The 13718-nt window shown below is 42.5% G+C and overlaps 1 protein-coding gene across 2 annotated transcripts in view; it reads left to right on the top strand.

Annotated features, from left to right (window-relative positions):
• The window catches only part of LOC118224213 (neuronal tyrosine-phosphorylated phosphoinositide-3-kinase adapter 1-like), a 47233-nt gene that overhangs the window by 23253 nt on the left and 10262 nt on the right, over positions 1-13718 (top strand). For both annotated transcript variants that reach the window (XM_035411491.1, XM_035411490.1), the window contains exon 3: positions 11419-11804. In XM_035411491.1, the coding sequence (XP_035267382.1) occupies positions 11419-11804 (386 nt within the window). The remainder of the gene's footprint in view (positions 1-11418; positions 11805-13718) is intronic.

Here is a 13718-nt window from a genome sequence, read left to right as displayed (position 1 = left end):
CTTTAAAGTGTCCACAGCCAACCTCTATGTTTCATTTTCCAAAAGATTATGTGCATACTTAATGTATTCCCCTTCTCCTTGGGTGACATTGCATTACATTTATTTGGCAGACGCTTTTATCCAAAGCGACGCACAATAAGTGCATGTTTATTGTACGCACTATGACCCCACCAAACTCGTTGTCAGATAGTCAACATTTCATTCCAGCGGAAGAGCTTCAGGTGTTCATCCTTGATGGAAGTTCTGTGAACCCAGGGAGCGCAAAGGAAAAAGTGAGAAGTGAGAGAAGGAGCAGGGGGATGTAGGGAGGGTAGAGGAAGAGGGGAAGAGAGAAGAAGGGTGGCCTATATTTATAGGACAATCTGGCCCCGTTGTGTCTCTGCAGATCAACAAGCACTGGGTCATGGCTTGCGCATACACCCATGATGCATGCACACACGTGCGCGCACGCAGAAATGACACATGTTCGCGTGTATGAGACAGTGTGTTGTTTCCGTGATGTCACATCCTCCAGTGTGCGTACTCACTCGTAGCGCAGAGTTCACGGTGCGTCGTCACAGTCCCTTAATCTGAACCCTCGGGCAGAAGGCAGAGCATCAGTGCGGAAACATGGACGCGCTCTCCTCGGGCTCTCTGGATCCTTATGGTTTCTGCCGCTTGCACAACATTTCCTTCATCAGCGGGCAAATTGAAATGAAGTCAATGAGATCACTCATTTCAACGATTCATTCGTTCCGGTGCGTTCCACCAGGAAACATACAGCCCTTCAATGGACGTCACCTGACAAAATACACTTCCTCGCGCAAATGCAAGAGCCTTACAACCTCAGGTTTCCCATTTCATAATGAAATACAAACCCACAGTTGAGACCATAGTAGGCATGCTCATCACATCCTGACTGATGTAGACACGTAATATCTCGCAAGCCTTTAGGGTCCTCCCACACATGTGATGGTCAAAAGAATGACTACACTGACACACACACACACACACACACACACACACACACACGCCTCCCTCACACACAAGACCCAGTTTCCGAGTGCTCTTTCGCAGATGCCCACTCCCACATGCCCACGCCCACACACATCCAACAGGAAACAAAACCTCCGCTCACTACCCCTCCTACTCCTTCCCTCCGGTCCGCTGGGGCTTTTGCACCATTTCATTCATCCCTTCCTTCCTTCCTCTTTATCCCTGTCTTTCTTCACTGTGTAGATTTTTTCATTGAGTTCTTCCCTAACATGGTTACGGTTGGCTATGGAAAAAAAGGGAGCAAAGAAGGGAAAAGCAGAGCACAGATAGACTGTTAGAGCTGGAGAAACATTCTGAAAGAGGGAAAGATAGATCTGAAATGTTTTCAGGATGTGGTTAGATATTCCATGTGACACCACAATTCAAAGTTGAAATCAAGCCTTGTAGCTGTCTAGGATTAAACTGCCTCTGGCGGTCAATTTTGAAGAAGGGTTAAAAACAAAAAAATCTGACAAATTTGCAGCAACAGAACAGGAGTGCTGCTCAGAACCAAAAGGCAGCTTGATTTGGGTCTGGAATATTGCAGTTAGAACATGTGCGTATTTGATTGCAGAGGAAATGACCATGCATTTGGTTAGAGCATTGAGAACAGCAGTGTAGAAGAGTGGGTTTACCACTTGACCTGAAGGGTTGTGAGGTCTAATCTCTGGTAGGGCACTGAAGTTGTACCCTCGAGCAGAATGCGATACTTTGGCCCAGTTTCTCCATTCAAATCCCTGCTGTATAAATTATGTTTAATATGATGTATAATGAGCAGACAGTGTGTAAAATGTGAAGTAGTGAAAACTGCAGAACATTGTGGATAAATTTGTTGGAAATTGGATTTTTCAAAGAATGTATATGTATACTATCATGAATACATTAATGATATTAAATCATTAAGGTTGTTGGCTCTATTCAATGTAACAAATTAATTGGATCTAATAACCATGGTGTCTGATTGGGATTACTTTAATTTTGCAGGGTTGTTAGTCTAGTGTGCTTAGCATTCCCCTCATTGGTAGGAGAGAGGTCACATTCTTTCAAATATGTAGCATTCCCGCAAACATCATCATCATGGTGTTTTACTCTTACTTCACAGGAAGCATTGCTTTTCTATTTTATCTGTTGTCAACTGATTTCTTTATTGTGTGGATGGCCATGGAGTGGCTCCTTATCGATTTGCTCTTGGCGCTGGAGGGAAAAAAGGCGCTGAACAGATAGCATGCCGCTAGTCCTGTGTGACACATTCAGCTTAAGGAATCAGGGAATAAAAATGCCTCTTTTCTGTGAGGCTAATGTGTTCTTCCATGACTGTAAATGCTTATGTTAAGCACCTTTATGAGACTGGGGTAAAGAGAGAAAGTGGAGGGGTGTTGTTGAGAGGACCTGTCAATCAAACAGTCAGAGGTTGCTGTGCAGGCTTGTTACCGCGGCAACAGCAGGGATGCCTGCCAAGGACTGACTGACAGAGAGAGAGAGGGAGAGAGAGACAGAATGAAAATAGAGACTCTGCTTGTGTAAGAGAGAAGGGTGACTCTATGAATCTATGAATTGGTTAGATGTAGAAAAATTGTACATGGAAATTGACATACACGTGCAAACAGAAATACAGTTACACACATGCAAATAAATATGCACAATCACAAGTCTACATTAAGGGTGGGTCTGTTTGCTGGAGTAAACCAGTACTCATTGGCAGATTCTTTTGAAAAAAATTGTGTAATGAAAAGTACGGCGCAACCAATATACAAAAATAAATAAATAAATAAATAAATTGCTAAGGTCAGATTCTGTGTGCATCTGTGTGTGCACATTTGTGGCTCATATGTTTTTATGTAGCTATATTTGCCCACTCGTATATATGTGTGGGCAAATATATGAGCTGTACAGTATATGGTGTATTCACATTCACCCCCCCCCCCCCCTCCAATAGTTGCTTTAGCTAGCATCCCCAATGGTTGCTTTAGCTAGCATTTTAGCATCTGCGTTACTCATTAGCATGTTTGCTAGCCAATAAATCATGTTATCGCTTTAAAATTTGTTATATGTAAGATATAAATGTGTGTGTTTGTGTGTGTTTCAGCCTGGCTAATTTAATGACGGGTTGAGTCTGTTCACTCAACCACACTTAAAACTGAGTTTCATTAAGCATGACTCTTATAAGAAAAATTCAAGATGAAGAATATTATCAACTGTTACTAGTTTTGTTATTTTCTTGGCCTATAATGCATTTGTAATGAGTTTTGATTTAAAAGTACTTGAATCTGATGCTTTACATATGAGGCCAAACCAGCCTTGCTTTAACAATTTGCTGTTTATTCCAGACTATTCTAGAAGTGGGCCAGAGCTTATAGTCGTGAAAGTATTTCACAAAGATGCCAGAATATGATATGATCATGTACAAATCATTAATAGCTCATCTCGTGCAAAAGACATGTATTCTTTGTTGGCCACAGCAAGTTGCATGTACAGGTGTACCTTACAAGATATCATTGCACATAGTGCAGGAGACTCGAGCATTTTCTCTTGTGGACATCACTCATTCTTCCATTCCCTTGAGTGTAGTGTACACAGGAGACACAAATATATAGGTGTAAGGCTAAATGTTTTGCAATCTTTCGCCATGATTTCTATGCTGTACCCTAGTTGTGTCTATTTTAATGTCTTTGTTTCACAGAATGGCTAAATACAAGGTTAGGTAAATCGAACACACCGAATCGTACAATGTCTGCAGCCTATCAGTCCACTTAATCCTGATAATTATTCGAAAGGAGATGAAAAGCTGTCGGGTGCTTATTCCCTTATTCCTATCAAGGTGGTCTGTGTTAAACAGGAGAAAATGCTCTGCATTGCCTTTAAGTGTGGCTGTTGTAAAATGGGCTTTAGGAACACAAAAATGTAAAAAGAGAGCACTGGACTAATCACAAGGACAAATGAGCTTATCATGTAGAGAAAATTGTAAAATGTACCACTCCAAGTCCACATAAACATATGCAAATTTGCACACATGCTTACAAACAAAGGTGAACATACATATGCATATATTCACACCCATTGACACAAACACTCATGCGTACATAATAGACAGAAAAACATGAATGTGCACACACCTGCATATACACATGCACGGACACACACAGAACTGTGCGTGTGTCTGTGTGTGGAGGTGCATGTGTATGTGTGCGTGTGCGATTTATCATGTTGTGCAGCTGGTTGGCCTTTTCCTTCTCTCAGCGAAACAGCTGCTATTGCTATGTAGGCTGGCCACCTCTCTGTCAAACGTGTAATCTGGTTAGTTTGTCAGTCTCAAGAGCAATCAGGTACGAAGCTAGCCTCTGGCCTTTGACATGCTTGAGATCTCAGCTGGGGTAATTAGGAAATATATGACTTTTACCATTGGATACACACAGATCAGCTATTAAAACACAAGAAAGTTGTCTTTTCACTTATAGTTCAGTTGTATGTCTGTGTAGAGAAATGTAAAAAATATTTTATGAAGACTCAGAAATCAGACTAATACATTTCTCAACACGTTGATGGACAGTGGTAGTTATATTTGCCTTTTGTGTTATACTACAATCAACCCATCAAAGATCAGCCAGTGATTTCACATCTGTCTTCTAACTGGCTTTTCTCTTGGCTGGCATTAGTTGCATTCTTGAAGAATTGTTTTGACATTATCTATGGAGCTAGAGTCAGGCCAAAAGTGTCACAAATTCAAAAAAACATAACTGAAAAAGAAAAATAAGCTGAAATTGAAACACACCTTGAAATCGAAAAAAAAAATCAGTACAGTATGAATTTTGGTTCAACAAATATTTTATTTTCAGTTTTGATTCTTCTCCTTTCATTTCCAGTACTTTTTTCAGTAACAAGTTTTTCAGTAATTTTTGTTTCTATTTATTTATTTATTTATATATTGATTGATTGATTTCAAGGTTTTAATTTTAGCCTCTTCCGTTTCATTTGCTTTTCTTTGTTTCGAGTCTAAGAAACGTTTGTCCCTGATTTAGCTCCAGAAGCATCCTGTGAATATTTAAAGATCAAGGTCTGATCTGAAGTCGGCCGTTTCTTTTCTGCGGTCTCCCCGAGGTTACCCACTAAAGAGCTCCGTTGTGTGCATTCACTGGACACTCTGTCCTGCTCCCACCTGTGCCCCAGAGACCGAGTGTGGGTGGTTTATGAAAGGAAGAAGAAAAAGTGAGTGGGAGAGAGAGAGAGGAGAGAGAAAGAGACTGAGAGAGAGAGAGAGAGCACGTCATCGTGGGAGTTTGAATGTGTAAATAAAACCTACTGACATACTTTTTTAACCACATAAATATCAACAGTAGTAATGGTAATGACAACAGTGATGAGGTGACGGTGGTGATTGTGATCAAGTTAATTGCCAGTGATTACTATAAGCTCAGGTGACAGTATGTGTCATTTTTAGCAGTGTCTGGTGAAACAGCCATTGTCCTATGTGGGCGTTGGGCCTGCTGGAGAAGTGAATTGGTCTCGGCAACACCGTCTGGTGGAGAAAGCACACGCACCTGTGTTGCGTGAACCAATCAGCCCAGGTGCTTAAAGGTGTGTTGCTCTCCACAGTTTGGGGCCGAGACCGGGAGTACACACGAGAGAGGTTAGTTTTAAGCCTTGTTTGTCAGAGCACAAGAAAGAGAGAGAAAAGCCACTGAAAAGCAGCAAGGCTGGTCAGCTGAATAGTTGGCTAACTAGGAGTGGCGAGCTGGAAAGCTGTCGCTCGGTTTTACTTTCCTTTGTCTTTGTTATTTTAGTTTGTGGTTTTAGTTAATTGTTTTTTTTCCTGGTACCTGTGAGGGGGAAGGGTGAAGGTGTTTGATTTATTTCATTTCGTGTTGGTGCGGGTGCGCGCTCTCTCTCTCCATGCGGCAACCAACGGTAAACTCCCAGAACTGCCGCATCTCCCTCCCAAGGGTGTCACACTAGCGTTCTGAGAAACCCTATTTCTGAGAAATGCTCACTGCCAACATATTCTCTGTCTGGCCCTTCAGTACACTTCTTTGTCTTATTATCACCCCTTTCCACTCTCCCTCCCTCCATCTTCTCCAGAGTCCAATCTCAATTTCCTTATATCTGTTTCTCATTCCTTGGCAATTCATCCTCTCCAATTCTCAGACCCTTCTCAGAATTCCCCACTGCACCCCTCTCTCGTTCCTCTCTTATTCCTTTTTCACTGTCAGTTTCTTCCAACCGTTTATCTGTCTTCCTCTTCCTTCTCTCTCTCTCTCTCTCGCTCTCTCCTCCTCTCCTCCAGATATCCATGTTTTCCTTGCTTCCCCATGCGTCACCTCTCTCCCCACTTCAATTACTCCACTTTTCGCCACCTGTTCTTCTTCTCGATCTCATCTCTTAATTCCTTCCTTCTTCATCCTCCCTCTTACACCTTCCATTTCCCCCCTTTCCTACTCTGCTGCTCTCACACTTTTCTGCATTCTTCCCTTTTCCCCTTTTACCACCCCTTAGTTACTCCTCTGTTCTTCCCTTTTGCTTCATCTGCCTTTTTTCCCTTTCTCTTTTCCCTGCCTCTCTTTTCCTCCTTCCCCTTTCCTGCCTGTCTTCTCTTCTTACCCATACCTTTTTTACTTTTCTTCTTTTTATCCTGTATCATGCTGTTCTCTCTTCTACACCACCTCATCTTTCATCTCTGGACTCCAGCTCTCTCTTCCCCCCTCCACTTGTCTCTCTCTTCCTCTCTTCCACCCTCTCAGACTTTCCTTTCATTTCTTCCTCCTCCTTCATCTCTCATTTTATCCTTTCCTCCCTCTCCACAGACTGACAGAATCCAATATGTGTACAGATCACTTAAACATCTCTGATTGTAATTATTTAATGCTTTCAATTAGACCTGAAGACTCCCCCCTCTCTGCTTTAATACCCCAGAGTGTAAATGTGGAACAGACAGAGAACATAAAAGCCTGTACTCACATAGGCAGACATGCATCTCATGGCGTATTCATTCAATGTGCTAAAACATTGGTTACAACTCATCAACCTGGCAACCCAATGAGTCATTTGAGGTTGCACATACCATACAAGAGTACTGTGCAAAAGTCGGAAACTACCTCTTTCTTTTATTTACTTTACAGTGAAATCAGCCATTAAGCACAAGTTTATTTTTCAGTGTCAGAAAATAGTGCAGAAAATAAATTAACACAAAATTACACAAAAACCTCTACTAAACTTATTAAACAAAAACTATGTAACATCGTCAAATCTTTCAGTATTTAGTGCTTCCACCCTTTACCATTATTACAGCATCCATTCTTTTTGGGAGGTTCGCTTTTAATTTTTTTAAAATAGTTTTTCAGGAATATTTTTCAGTGCTTCTTGTAAACCCCTCCAAAGTTCAGTTTTAGATGTTGGTTGCATTTTTTCTGATGCCCTCGATGCGCCTGTGGATTTGTTCAGATCTGAAGCGAGAGTGGAACTTTATTTTTTCCCTATCTGTCAAAGATACATTTTTTAAATACTGTATTTGTGGTGGTTATAGTTTCAGTGGTCTACTAGTTCATGCACAGTTGTTAGGAGTCCCATTTTCTCAATCTGTTGAACTCCAGTATTGGAAACTCCTATTTTTTCAGTTATTCCTTTGACTTACACCTTTATAATGCAGTTGAATTACCGTACGTCTAATCTAATGAGAAATATCTCCTTTAGCCATTTTAAATGCACACGTCAAAGAAATCTGCAAGGCAGCTTTGGAAGGCAACATAACGTCATTGACACTTTTGGCAACAACTTTTGTTTGGAGGACACAGCTGTAACTTGTTTGTTGATTGGAAGGATGGAAAACTTAAGGTGGTAGTGGGGTACACAAAAATAAGAGTGGACAAATACAAATAGATTTGATATTATATGTAGTGATGGAGGCTTTTCTATAATTTTTTGTTAAATATGTTTCCTGCATTATTTCCTGACACTGAAAAAAAAAAATATTGCAATGAATGGCTCATTTGACTGGAAATTGAATAAAAGGGTGGTCTCTGACTTTTGCACAGTACAGTATTACAAGAATATTCAGGCCCACACACACACACGCACACATGCACACACACCTATGTGTGCATAGGCATATATGCACAGACAAATATAGGAACATGAATACACATAAATAGACAGAGAAATACGCATATACAGCTTAGTTTTCCCTGCCAGTATTTGTTGTTTTCATGTGAATTCTATGGGAACAGATTGCTCAACTCAATAATTCACAAGTGACCACTGTTACTAGAGGAAAAATTTAGAACTAAACACACTGCTTCACAAGCATAGACATTTTGAGAAAGTCAAGAACGCAGCCATATAAACAGATGCCTACGAGAAAAGACACTGCGATAAGTGTTCAAATATAGTACATGCATTACCTGGAAGGCACAAATTGACAGGAGTGAAAAAAAACAGCTGTACCTCCCTAATTATTTTTTTCTCTGTCTTTTATGATCTAACTGGGCTTTATTGGCATGACAGTAAATTAGGTGTAACGAAAGCTGTCTCATCTGTTTCATAAATGTGTCGCTTTCTTCATATCTTTTTCTGTCTATCCACATCTCTTTCCTCCCTTCTTCCATTTCTCTGTTTTTTTATTTTTTATTCCTTCATTGACCTCTTCTCTCATCCACCCCCAGTTCTGTGGTGTCTGATGCCCCTCTTTTTGGTTATTTAACCTCTTCTTTCCTTTCCCTCTTTTGGCTTTCATTCCATCTCAGCACCTACTCACCTCTTCTCTTATTTCCCTTTTCTTTTCCTTCATTTCTCATCTTCGTCTCCCTCAACCTCCTTCTTCCCCTTCATTTTTTCCATTTCTGATACCTTTATTCCTTAATGCCCATGAACTCTTCCTTATTCTCTCATTCCGTTATTCCCTAGTCTTGTCTCTCCCTCCTTCTCTCTGTCCCTAACTCCCTCCTTCCATCACTCACTCCAGTGGACAGCAGTGTAGTATAACGGTTGGGGAACTGGGCTTGCAGCTTCAAGGTTGTACACTCGATTCCCAGGTGGGGCACTACAGTTGTACCCTTGAGCGAGACACTTAACCTGAATTGCTTCAGTAAATATCCAGCTGTGTAAGTGGATTGCATGTAAAAGGGTGTAATCTGTGTAAGTCGCTCTGGATAAGAGCATCTGCTAAACTCCTAACTGCAATATAATTTAGTCCACCTCTCTTATTCACTCCCCCACTTCATCACTCCCATTCTGGCTCCCTCCCCTCCTCCCTCTTTCCTTTACTCCCTCATTTCTCTACACCTACTCAGGCCTACTTGCTCGCTCACTTAGTCACACCATTACATGCTCACCTCCCAGCCAGCTCCTTAATTATGGTCTTCCCTGAGCACGTATGTAAATGTGTCTGCCTCCGGGCTCCCAATGGCTCTGACGAGATCGCACTGATGCATCCAGGCCGTGGTCTCTGCTCCACAGCAGTGGAGGAGGAAGCATGTGATTCGATTGGCCCAGGGCTGATGCTGCATGGGTTCACATGGGCATGAAGAGTCTTAACTGTGTCGGCGTGAGAATGCGCATCTGCAAGGAGGCCTCGACAGAGCATTAAGGCGCACGCACGAGAGCTGCAACGCACACAGAGCCATTCTGTCAATCATTTAGCTAATACCCTTATACATTTTATGTATCGCTTATTTGCATAGCTTTATATTTTACTGCTGGTTGTGTTTCTTGCTCTATAGAATAACGGTACATTGACAACCAGGATTTGATCCTGAAGCCCTCCAGCACCCAGTATGTTTTTATTCTATTGTATTCATCCTGTGTTATCCACGTGAGTTCCACTGAGATAAAAAAAAATCTATTTTTTTCCTCCAACGCAGTGGAATAAAAACAACAACCACGAAACGGAAAGTCTCTTCATGTGCGCACAGGTCAACAGCACCTTACAGTATCTGTCATAGCAAGACGCGATTACTACTGTTCCACACTTCTGTTGTAATGAAACAAGCTGACAACAACATTCAGCACCTCAGCACCCACACATAATGGAAACATGCACATCGCTATCACTTCTCAGCCTTTTGGCTAAGATTTTGTTTGGAACCACACTCACTACCAACAGGTCCTCACACAGAGAGAACACACCCAGATTTAGATGGGGGGCGGGGTGAATGTTGACAGAAACATAAATAAAAATTTATGATGTTAAAAATAGAAATCATACTCGCAATGGAGAAAAAAAACAAGATTATGTCTTCCATGTCAGCGTTAATGAAGCTGAACGCTGTGTACACACATGAATACACATGCGCACATACACACGGAGGCGCGCACATTCACACGCATGTTCACACTCGCATATGCACACGCTCACACCCTCTCTCTCGCAGGCCGTCTTTCTCATGAATTTTAATGCCGTTTCTCACACTCAGGTGTTGTCAGCTGATCCAGCTGCTTTTGAAATGATCTCTGTTCTCCTCTCCTGCTGAAAAGTGTTGCTTTATTCTTTCCTTTGCCTTCTTTCCTTTGCTCCGCCATCGCACCCTCCCTTTCCTCCCTTTCTCATCACTTTCTCTCTTCTTTTTTAAGTCCCTGTCCCTTCACTCTTTAACCACACCATCTGCCTGCCTGCCTGCCTTTCAGCCTGCCAGGGCAGTGTGCACTGCTATGTCATTGTGCCTTGTCTTAACACACACCTCTCAGTGCAGTGCTAATGTGTTGATGTGACACAGTGCTAGCCAGTCGCAGTGTTCATTCTGGCAGGTCAATCATTGGGTGTTGGTGACGCACACATCTCTCTCTCCGTAAAGGCAGTGTCAACTCCCTCTACCCAGTCATTCCTGAATTTCTGTGCAAGGCAACCTACAGCCGTCTCTCTGTCTCTCACATCTATTCCTCATCATTACACAGGAAGGTCCTGCTGTGTTCCATACGTGTGAGTTCACGTGAATTCATTACCCTTCCATTCTTTCCTCTCTCCCCCATTTTGAATCTTCTCCTCTCTGTCCATCTGGCTCTTTGATGTTTGAATCTTTTACTCCGTCACCAGTCTTTCCCTTTCTCCCTAGTTTGAGTTATTCCCTCCTCTTTTTATTTTCATTTTCTATTTATTTTCTCACTATTCAGCATCTCCCAGATTCCCACATTGCAGTGCTCCTCCTCTGCCAGTGTGTCATTCAGGTCTTCCTGTTCAGTTTGACAGTGGTCATCTGGTGTTTTTATTCTTTCTTTATAGGGGGGGAAATGGCTCCACTATTTCAATCAAATAGTTAACCTAAATGGGAGGTCAAGGTCATGTGGAATGAAATCCCGGGACTTTGTGACCCCTTCAAAATCAGTAACTTAACTCCACACCCTCTCCTCTGCCACAGCGGTCTTCCCTCTCTTCAGGTTTTATATCCTCCCTTTGCCTCTTTATTTTTCTCTATCAATCTCCAGCTCCGGCAGTAAGGACAGCTCGGCCACTGTGGGAAAGGTGCGGGACCTGGCGTCCTTCCGGCGACACTTCCGAATGGGTTTCATGACCATGCCCGCCTCGCAGGACCTTTCCCCGAGGCCCTGCTCGTCCGCCATGGCGCCCCGCTCGCAGTCCTGCCACTCGGTGGGCGCGGGCAGCGACAGCCTGGAGAACGGAGACCACTCCAGCCCCCAGGCGTCGGCCCACTCCTCGGGCCGCCCCCCTCCGGCCAAGCCGAAACGCCACCCCAGCACCCGGCTCAGCTCCACGGCCGATCACCGCGGGGCCAACCTGCCGCCCCCGGAGACCCCGCCCCCTCCCCCTCCCACACAGCTGCCCAGCTCCAAGCACTCTGAGAAGAGGAATGGTGAGTCTGGTGCTGGGTCAGGTCGTCTTCTCCAAGGTTCAATATGACCGTGATCCTGATACAGCATCTGTGCCAAATGGCACTTTTAGCCTCCGTACTCGGGACTCTTAAGTGACCAGACCTCCAGGGGGTGCACTTATGAAAGTGCTGAATAATAAGTCCCAGGCAAAGCCCTGTCGACGTGAGTCACTCAGTCTCAGACACGCCTGTGTCCGTGAAAGTGTGACTGAACCATAAAGGCACCATTCCCTGGGTTCTCTGTCTTTGTCACTGTAGTATTTAGTAATAGTATTTATTATTTTGGCAGATGCACTTACCAAAGTGATTTACAAAGCCATCATAGCAGGGTTCGTAAAGTGAATATCGTAAGAGCCACATGAACGCTGGCATAAGTACAGAATAATAAGTCACACATAGCTAACGGTGGCAATAAAAACACGTAACCAATTAGCCACAAGTGTATACTTATTTTGAAATGATCACAAGGAAAAATCTTCCCTAATCTCATAGCATAGAAATACTGGCTTGTATAGAACAATAAGAGAAACCACAGGAGTAACATAAGAGCAACCATAAGAGTTATATCAACTATACATCAACAAGCATACACGCAGTGCTGAATACAGATCTGTAACACTACATAGATCCCTCTGAAGGAGGGAGAAGGCAGGTTGGTATTTAGGTGCTGGGATAATGCTGGATCTGATAGTTGATGATAGTTAATTTACCTCAGGGAAACCAGGGATGAAAGGGATCCCGTTTGGGATGCATTGTTTTCAGTGGGTAGGAATTTCCTTTATTGCCTCGGTGCTAAGCACTGAAGTCTTATATTATATGAATGGTGTGCCTGGTGCCCAGTTTAGAGAGATGAGGAGGGAGAAAACCAGGCCTGGGTCAACTGAATGAGTATGAGCATTAAATATTTGTATGTGAAAATGTATCACATTAATTTCAAGTATTTAAAATGCATTTGCCAATACAGATGATTTGTGTTTGTATTATTTAAAATATTTTCTTGGAGATCCAAACACTTTCTTAAAACTGGTAGTATGTTCAAAAGGATATTCAAATACTACTTAAAATGCTTTTACAAATACCTCGATCACTGTAGGCCACTGGGAGCAATGAAAGCTATATGTAAAAAATCCATCGGTAAATGGCTGAAAGCAAACGGTATGTGAACTAATTTAACAAATAACTTAAATTACTTCCATAAAAAAGTTTAAATCATTTGTCCCTGTATTGGGGTAGACATGGGCAAATGTGAGGTTGAACAGCAGTTGAGCAACTGCATTTTAAAAGAGCTGAAGAATCATGATTATTGACAGGAAGGCAAGATAGCATGTAGTTTTAGTAGTCCACTCGGGATAGTAAAATGGTTAAATGTTGGGGTGAATAGGTGGTGAGAAGCAGTTGGACTTTTCTTGTGTTGCTTACAAACCACAGAGATCTGAAGAACCAGAATTCCATCGCAGTTTTCTTCTTGAAGGAGAGGCCGTTGCCGAGGGTGACACTGAGGTTGTTGAAGTGGGCGGGGATCAGAATGAAGCAATCTAGGGTTATGAAGAATTCACTAAGTGAAGTGGATTTTTAAAATCGTGCGTACTGATCTGGCTAGTAGAGCAGGTTTTATTGCAGGTGCATGTTGCAATAAAGGTGTCCTATAAATCATTGGCATGACAGTGATGGGATGAATATTAGTGGAGAAACAACCAAGGAATCTTATACAGAAGCACAACATAAGGGGACCCAGATCATGTAAATGTGTACAAAAACAATGATAACGAACAACTAAGGGGACCTAGTCGTTTGCGAGGCAAACGCTGAACCAGGCCAGGGCAGTGTCTTACATACTTGGGTATTCCAGATTGAACAGGTAAATGTGACGGTCAGCTGGGCTGAATGCTACTGACT

Source organism: Anguilla anguilla, chromosome 3 (assembly GCF_013347855.1).
Source record: "Anguilla anguilla isolate fAngAng1 chromosome 3, fAngAng1.pri, whole genome shotgun sequence".
NCBI classification, from domain to species: domain Eukaryota; kingdom Metazoa; phylum Chordata; class Actinopteri; order Anguilliformes; family Anguillidae; genus Anguilla; species Anguilla anguilla.
Note: the sequence above shows the minus strand (reverse complement) of the source record. Positions and strands in the feature narration are given on the sequence as shown.